This window comes from Cicer arietinum, chromosome 3 (genome assembly GCF_000331145.2).
Source record: "Cicer arietinum cultivar CDC Frontier isolate Library 1 chromosome 3, Cicar.CDCFrontier_v2.0, whole genome shotgun sequence".
Lineage (NCBI taxonomy): Eukaryota > Viridiplantae > Streptophyta > Magnoliopsida > Fabales > Fabaceae > Cicer > Cicer arietinum.
The window spans coordinates 21,689,074-21,698,436 of record NC_021162.2 but is presented as its reverse complement, the minus strand read 5'-3'; the positions used below and the strand labels follow the sequence as shown (position 1 = coordinate 21,698,436).

General features: G+C 27.1%; 1 protein-coding gene across 1 annotated transcript; it reads right to left on the bottom strand.

Moving 5' to 3' along the window:
• Nucleotides 1-279: 279 nt before the first annotated feature.
• Nucleotides 280-5,575, bottom strand: LOC101501689 (glucan endo-1,3-beta-glucosidase). The gene is made up of 4 exons (XM_004516911.4): nt 5,078-5,575; nt 2,987-3,565; nt 1,151-1,451; nt 280-579 (listed from the first exon to the last, which is right to left on the bottom strand). The coding sequence occupies exons 1-4, from the start codon at nt 5,525-5,527 to the stop codon at nt 557-559; spliced, it is 1,353 nt and encodes a 450-aa protein (XP_004516968.1). The 5' UTR covers nt 5,528-5,575; the 3' UTR covers nt 280-556.
• Nucleotides 5,576-9,363: the final 3,788 nt, after the last annotated feature.

Here is a 9,363-nt window from a genome sequence, read left to right as displayed (position 1 = left end):
GTTATTCTTTAACTCTAACACTTTGGTAGTGATCTGGATTGTAAACGGTTTTACCCAAACAGTCACATCTTTGATATGTTCACACCACAATTCCAAACATAACTAAAAGAAACGTTGCACAAGAACTTGTGTTTTTTACCCTTCGCGACCAATATCTTAAACACAAACATCTTTGGAAAAATAATTAATTTAAGACACTTATCCACTCAGTACATACATTGAGTGATAAAGAAACAGAAAGATATGTGATGGAAAGAGAGATAGAAAAAAAATAAGATGTTGAATGAAGAGATTTGATTAAGCAGATGCTAATGTTATAATATTATTGTGATGTTCATATTAATAAAATAGTTATAGCCACACACGAAGCATAGATTTTAAATCAAGCATGAAATGTCATGCCATTGTTAACATCCTTTTTTTCAGTTTAAATATACAAACTAAATAATCAAGTACATGAATTCATAATCACAAAGTCACTAACACAAAGCCGCATTGACGCCATTTCCCTCTTCTATTCAGATGGCCTCTGATTATGACCTTTAAAGAAACATGCTCAGATTCTACAATTATCATGGCCTGCAAAAAAAAACAAAAAAACAAAACACACATTGTAAGCCGCGTGATGATTAAAAAAATCATATTTTTTAAAACAAATCGCTAAACGATTCATTCACTCTTTTTCTTAAACAAATATGTCTCACACGACTCCTTCATGTGAAAACTCAATCGGCGTTAGTTTTAAATAGACTTTCAAACTATATCGAAGCTTTAAAAACTTAGATACAATTCTATGGTACCATTTGTGTTGTTACTCTATCACGACATAACATGTGATGTAGACTTTCGTTTTAAAAAATGACCAAAAGATAATGGATAATATAGAATAAATAGTCCACGTGTCATGCTCTGATTGGAGAACAACACTAACAATATAAAGAACTGTAACTAAGTTTTGTCCTAAATGTTTCTAAAAAAACATATACTCTACTATGATGAAAATATTAGATTACAATAACTCATAGATATAGTTGAAGTTGATTATAATAGTTATAATCAACTTCAACTATATCTAATAATAACTTCTATGAAGAGTTTTATAAATCACTATTAATAAAGAACATAATAAGGGTATTGCATTAAGACTCACTTGGATTGATAGAAGTAACAACACCAGAGTGAGAGAAGTCACAATTGAAATCATGTTTCCCATTAGCCTGATAGTAAGCATTCATTGCATAAGTGGCAAGTGCCTTAACATTATTAGGAGCATAACAAACTCCTCCTGGTTGAATTGGCTTACAATCAACACCTTGGCTACAAACATAGTTTATATTCGCTTGTAATGCTTCGTTACTCGCTTCCGCCTTTGGTACACACCATTTTTGCCCTCCGACAACAGGACTCGGCGATTGTCCTCCTCCTCCTCCTCGTTTTGGTGCTACTGGTTTCTGCATAATTCATTTAAAACCTTCTCAATAACATTATAAAACCATATGAAATTGGGATCTTTGATTGTAAAAATCTAAAATAAAAAAAAAATTATGCTCTTTGCACCCCTTTTTTAAGTCTTTGACATAGAATCACCATAGGCATAAATGTGGGAGTAACCATATAATTACCATTGCTAGATACTCGGCAGATAGAACCCTTCTTTAAAATAAAGTCACATTTTATAATTTCTAGTCAACAAAAATTATTTAAACTTGAATGCTAATCAACCATCAAATATAAGACCTTATTGTATAAAAAAAAAAAGTGAATTTACAATGAATCAAACAACTTTTTTGATAAAAAGAAAGGTTAAACCACCGTTTTAGTCTCTCAAAGTGTAGGTGTTATCACTTTACTCTCTAACTTAGCCAAAAACTCAAATTAGTCCTCAAATCATCACAGCGTCAATTAGTAGTTGACGTTATAATAGTCATGAACTGTTTTGACAATAACTTATATCTCTCAAGAATTTTTTATCATAGTAAATTGTATCATTCAAAAATTATTTTAATAATTTGATGACTAAATTGAGTTTTTAACAGAGTCAGAAATTAAAGCGATATCTTCTTATAATTTTAAGGTCTAAAAAAAAAAGATGTAAAAGAAAAGTGCATTGGTAGTTGATACCATGTGCCACGTGATGAAAGTGACCAGGAATCCACATATATATATATATATATATATATATATTATAGTAAACAAACCAACCCAAAGAAAGAAACGGTGAAATAAAGTAAAGAGACAAAACATTATGCTTTTTTTAAAGAATTTAATAAATTATATGCTAACATTTTAATAATGTTTCAATCCTTTTTCATAGATATCTGTCACTACTAATGATATCTTTGAATCAAGGATTAAATAATTCGACAGATGAATCTAATCATATCTATCATGATGTTAATTAGTTATATTAAACACAATGTAAAATTTGAATCCGTTCATACGTATAACAATAATATTCATACGATAAATAATATGTTATGTCACGAATCACGATAAACCATCTTGATAGATATGGTCTAGCATTGACTAATACTTAAAAATTGGCCAAAAACACCAACGGCGAATGGCACCCTCTAGAAGTAGAAGCTTACGGTCACTTTCGTCCTTATAACTAAGACAATAATTTGATTGGTGCTGATTTGAATAAAATAAGGGAAAACAAATGAGTCAAATTTTTGTCAAATCGGGCATTGATCAATGTCAGATTCGCCAAAAATAAGGCACTCATCTTTATTTTTCTCTTGTTTTTGCCAAACTAACGTCACTTAAATCACTATCTCAAACGCTACAACAAAAAAGAATCATAAACTTCTACCTCCCAGAAGCTCATACCACTCATCATTGAAGTTTCAAACGATTTTCCAATTCTAATCCACAGTTCCATACAACTTATCTATACTACTATTATATACTCTTCAAAAACACTAAAAAAACTAGCAAATAAAGGACTAACATAAAGTATAAAAGCAAGAAAAAAGAACCAAACCTGTCCATTCCGCAAGATCCCAGAGTTATAAACAGGAGTAAAATCTGGTCGAAACAAACCCCAATTCTGCTCGGCAATCGGACCGGGTTTCTGATTCTCATTAAACAAAGCAAAAATATAAGTCTCGAACCGTCGGTTCGGCATCAAAGGTGTCCCTCTCCCTTCCTCCAAATGTCTAACTAATTGTCCATTATAAGACTCAGCATTAGCAACACTACACGCATCCCAACCATCACAAACCGAAGGCCAACCTGTTTCACCAACAACAATATCCACGTCACCATAACCAAGTCCCTTCATTGCTGAATAAACCGCGTCCATAAGTGCATCGAATTGGTTCGTGTATGTTAGTTTTGTGTTTTTGTCGAATAAACCGTGGTTTGGTCTGAATAGTGCGAAGTTCACGTTTTTTGGATTGTAACCGAAATATGGATATGGGTTTACCATAAACGGTGTTTTTGTTTCTTTTAGAAACTTTAACATTGGTCCCAAAACGTGTTTTGCGTAACCCGGTCTGAATTGACCTGCACTTGGTGGGATTGATGATCGCATTATTGCTAATGAGTGTGCTGTTGTTACCTGAAAATAAATTGTACAAAAATTTAGTTCATATTTCAGATTTTTTCCTTATTAAATTGATGTCACAAACAACTTATGTATTTTTTTTCTTTGTAAAAAAAAACGATGTATTCATTTTTGCTTAAATCATGATTTTTAATTTAGAAAACATGTTGAATTTTTCATGAGTTTTACCTTACACGTGAAATTGTCTCCTATGCAAACTATATTTCAAATCAATCATGACATTTCATCACTCTTTTTTTCCTTACTTACACTTCATTAAATTTTTAGCTATATTGCTATTGCAATTGTATTGCCTTATTTTATTTCAATTTTTTTTTCTCAATATTAAGGAACCTTTTTTCTAACAAATTTTTCTATAAAAAAATAAAATCAGATTAAAAAATTTATTTTAAGATTTTATTAGGCCTAAAGCAAACTTTAATACGAAATATATAAACGTATTTTAGTAAAATTAACAATTTTTTATTTAATTTTTAAACTTTAGAATAAAATCATTATTAAGTAATACAATTGATTTTGTATAATTTTTTTTAATTGATAATATAATTAACTGATTTAGTATTGTTGAGAAAATATTAATTTTAGATAAGATTTTATTAGTTTTAGTTCAAAACATATTATAATAAAGCATTTTTATTAAATAAAAAAAAAATAACTTTGGAGACGTTTTATTGAGTAAAAATATTATTTTTGAGACCTAAAGCGAGTTTATTTTTATATCTTTTTGTTACATTTAAAAAAAAAAAAAAAACAAACACTAAATAATAAAATATGAAGTTAGCATTTCATAAAAATGAATTTTCATAAATAATTTCTTTCTTTTTATGTCAAGAAATCAATTTTCATTAGATCTGTTTTAAAAAGAAGGAAAGTTAATCTAAAAAATAAATTATTAAATGACAAAATCACACCATCGGCAAATATTTAGGTAGATCAGGATATCTCTGAGCGATTTAAAACCTTTGCTTAGATCTTTATTTGTTACTTCCTCTCCTAGGTCCCTAAGGACCCATTTTAAGTCATTTTTCAATATGTTATTATTTTTTCTAAATATTATTTTAATTAATACTGTTAATTTATCTTTAAATATGAGAAGTCGTTATTAAATATATCAATACACAAAAATATTTGTATTATTTTTTTATATAAAATAAATACATTAATTACACTATCAATTTTTTTGACTTATATATCAGTTTTTTTACTTATATATTTAAGGAAGGAGTTAGTAATTAATTTATCTTTATCCTAGTAGAAAAAATGTGTTATGAACATTCTAGACCTCTAGTTAAAGTTGATAATATTTAATGAAATTATGCAAAAAGTAACGGAAATAAGTATTTAATTTAGAGTAAATATATTTATTTGTTTTTATAAAAAAAATTCTGGGTGACAAGATTATTCTCTAATGCATCAACTTTTTAAAAACAGTTTTTTTATATTGTTTTATATTTCATTTCAGAAAATATATGTAGCTAAAAATAGAAGCAATTAATGTTAATTTACCTTAATATCGGTAATACCCTCAGCAAGAAGAGCAGAATGAAGGGTTCTCATAGCAGGAACAAGGCTATGAATCATATTATTATCACCCCAATGAAGAACTTCACTTCCAACAAGAATATAATTAATTTTCGTCATAGGATGAAACGGTTTAATATTTCTAACAACCCATTGACGAGCCGAATCAATGTTTGTTAGCGTAGCTATGTCACCGTTAGGAGCCGTTACGGTAACGGCGATCCCAGTGTTAGCAAAAGCCTGAAGGATCTGTGGACTAACGTCGTAGATCTTAACACGGTCGATGATTGTGTTTGTTTTTAAGAAGTTTGCTACGGTTGTTGGTGGTGGGAGATTGTCTCCGAGGGTTCCGTAGTTAACGCCGATGGAGTTAACGGTAACGGCGAGGTGGAAAAGTAGAAGGAGGAGGATGAGGTGAGGTGAAAGGGTGGACATGGTTTTTTTTTTGTTTATGTTGGAAAAAAAATGAAATACAACGGTCTTAATCTTACGTTTGTGGATATATATAGGTGGATGGAAGTAACGTAAAACACGTTTGGGATTTTGAGTTGAAGTTGAGGTGGACCTCTTTTTTAAGACTCTGGTCAAAATAGACATATGTATAGTATTATAATTATAACTAAATAAAATTGTGTGTTGATCAAATATAATTACAAAAACACGTTGTAAAAACAGATTGTAAAAACAAAAACTCTCTTTTTTTGGATGAAAGGTGTTAATCTAAACAGATTGTCAAAAATAATTACAAATTGATACCGATGTAAAAAATATTAATTTAAATTACATATTTTGAATATCATTTTGTAAAAACTGTTCTAGTGCGATTAAATTTTTAAATTCATTTTTAAAATTGAATTTAATTATATGTATATACATATATTTATTGGTTAAAAAATTTATTTTTATAAAATTTCAAAATATTATTTTAGTCTTTGTACAAAAATTATATTATTTAGACCCTATAAAATTATCATGCAAGAAGTTTTAGTCTCTACTAAAATGTTTAAATCTATATTTTTGAATAATATTTTTAGGCATATTTATAACATTATAAAAAATTTCTCCATAAAATTCGAATCTTAGATCCATATTTTTGTTATTTTTATCTTGAATTATGATGTTTTAAAAAATTATATATAATGCATCATAAGTTAAAAAAATTTAAATTCTTTTAGAGAATTTTTTTATAATATTCTAGACATGTCTTCAAAAAATTATGCTAAACTTTAAAAGATAAAAAATAATTAAATATATTTTGTTCCAATTTTAAAAGAGAATCAAATTTCTTATATTTTTCAAGTACTTCTATAGTTTTTTATTTTGCATGGACTAAAACTAAATTTATTGGATTTTGTAGGGACTTAGTTTAACGTCATTAATTACTAAACCGTTAAAAAATAAGCTAAAATAAAAATGTTTACATTTGTGAAGACTTAAATTAAAAGCTTATTTTACATGGATTAAAAATCAATTTTTTTGCATTTTACAAGGACTAACCGCATATTTAAGTCAATTATTATTTCTTTTTTACTAAAAAAATAATATTCATTTATTCAAATTATAGAATACATCAATGTAATACAAATTTAAATGTTCCAAACAAAAACGAAGAATCAAAAAACAAACTCACATCATCGAAGTTAACAGTGTAAAACGATAACATATCTATAAATATGATAAAATTTAAGTCTCTATAATCTGAATCTATAACATTGACTACACCAAAATCATTTATTGAAATTTTAATTGATCAAATTTATTATGTCAATCTAGATAAAAAAAATTAATTTTATATAAAAATCACTTATTTAAATAATATAAAGGGAGATAAACAATTTGTGAAAGTCAATTATTTTTTAACTACTTCTTATTTAATTATTTTCTAATTTAATGACTATTAAAAATTACTACTTCGATTAATAAATATAAAATTTATTAAGAGTACGTTACTTCCAACTAATTAATTTTACTCTCTAGTTATGATTACACGAAACACACCAATAACTAACATAGTTAAAAATAATAAAATAACTATTTCCTTATTTTATTTATATTAATTTCTTAATAAATAATAATTTAATAAAATAACCATTTCTTCATTTTATTTATAATAATTTTTTAATACACGTAAACGAACAAAAATGATCTTATCGGACCGGAGTATATACAAAGTGGATTGAATTGAAAAGGAGATACATCAATAATAGAAATTATTTCAATCCGGGACCTCTTAAGATAACGTGTTGAATTATTGCTGTAATTTGAACGTTAAAAGGTGGGTGGAATGAAAAGTAAAAAAAAGGGGAGAAACCACAGCTGTGTTTTTTTGGGATCAAAAACCCCATACACCGTTGAAATGTCGATTTGTAGTGTAACGGATGCGGAAATTGGGTTAAAAAGGAAAGAAACGAACAAAAGGCAATCAATCCCATGTGAAAGGGTCACGACATGGATTAATAATAGTGATGGCGAATTTGTGATGTGGTGTGGGATTTAGGAATCTGATTCAAAAATTGAATAAAAGATTTTCGAATTCCATGTTGTCGTCTAAGGAGGTTCCAAGGTGGGGTCAAAAAGTACTTCTATTATTATTTTTTATTTTATTGATTTTAAAATAATTAATCTATTTATAAAAAAATTCATCTTAAAATAGGTGATCTTTTTAATTTTTATATATTTTTTTAATTATATTATTTAATTAATATTATTTGCATTATTTTTTATTTTTATTGTATTATTTTTTACAATATTATATATTTATGATATCAATAATATATTAATATTTAATAAAAATAATTTAAATTATTTTTTTTTATCAAAATTGTTAGACAGTTAAATAACATAAATTCAAAAAAATCAAATTAACTTAATTTAAAATTGTTAAAAATAAAAATCTAAATCTAAAAAAATTATAATATTTAAATTAATGACATAAAACAGTAAAATATTGATAATTGTAATAAAATATTATTATATTAAACATTATTTTCTAAAATCCATAATTTATAATTTTAAGTCTGTTTTTTTTATAATATTTATCATTTTAATAGAAATAAAAAAACAAACACCAAGATAAAAGGAATCCAAACTTTATAATTTCCCTAGTTTTTTATTTTAAATAAAGTAAAATAATTAATTAGTTATTCAATGCAGTGATGCGTGAATTAGACGCGTGTTTTTGTTTGCGTATGGGTCTGACACATATAAAGAGAAAAAGTTGCCAGCAAACTTCCCTTCTACCTTAGTTAGCTGTTTGAGAAACCATACGCGCTTTCACGTGCGATTTGCATTATCGCGAAGTACTATGTGCTTTCCACCTGGTTGCTGGATCAAATTGAGCAGACAAGAATGTACTAAACACCACTAACACTAACTCTCCGTGTTATTACTTAGTTATATAATTTTTTAATTTTTTTAAAACTTTGAAATTTTACTTTTAGTTTTTGTAGAATAAATGATATATTTTAGTCTTTATAATATTATTCTGTAAATCATTTTATTTACTGAAGTAAAATATTTTTTAATTTTTAAATGATTATTTGTAAATGTATTAAAAATATTATTAAAAATTATCTGTACAAATATAAATTTTTTTAATTTGATATGAATTAAATATAAAATTTTTAAATATTATATCTTCAATAAAAAAATCATTAAAATATGGACATGAAAATCAACATTTAAATTCATTTTTTGTGAAGTAGTTTTGTATAGTGTATGTATGCAAAACAATCGTTCAAAAACATACATTGATGCTCCAACAAGTATTAAAACTGCTTGCATAATGTTTTTATAGAGGTAAAATATTAATTTTTTTTTTACGGGAATTAACAATAAAATTTCACTGAGGTAGTCAACTATTTTGAGATTCCCGCGTCGTTGAGGTAGTAAACTTATCTCGTAGGTGGACATGACCTTTGAGGAGGTTGATCCTTTTATGGATGATGAGGAGGAGAAAGTTACTTCGAGGAGAGATATTGCATCAGAATGAACTTGAGTGGTGTGTAGAGGTCACCCTTGTTAGTGGATGATCAAATTAATTTTTTTTATTGTTGTTGTTGTATAGGGCTTTAGTGTCTTTCTTTGGATGGTTGTACTTATTTTGTTTTGGGATGACTGTATCTATGACACACCTTAACAGTTTGACTTTTGTTTGGTGAGTCCATGTTCCATTTTTTGACGTGACCATAGGGGGAATAGTATTCTTGGAGCAATACTTCTGCGTAGGTGTCTACCGAGAGTACCCAGAGGTATTAGCGATGTCTGATAGG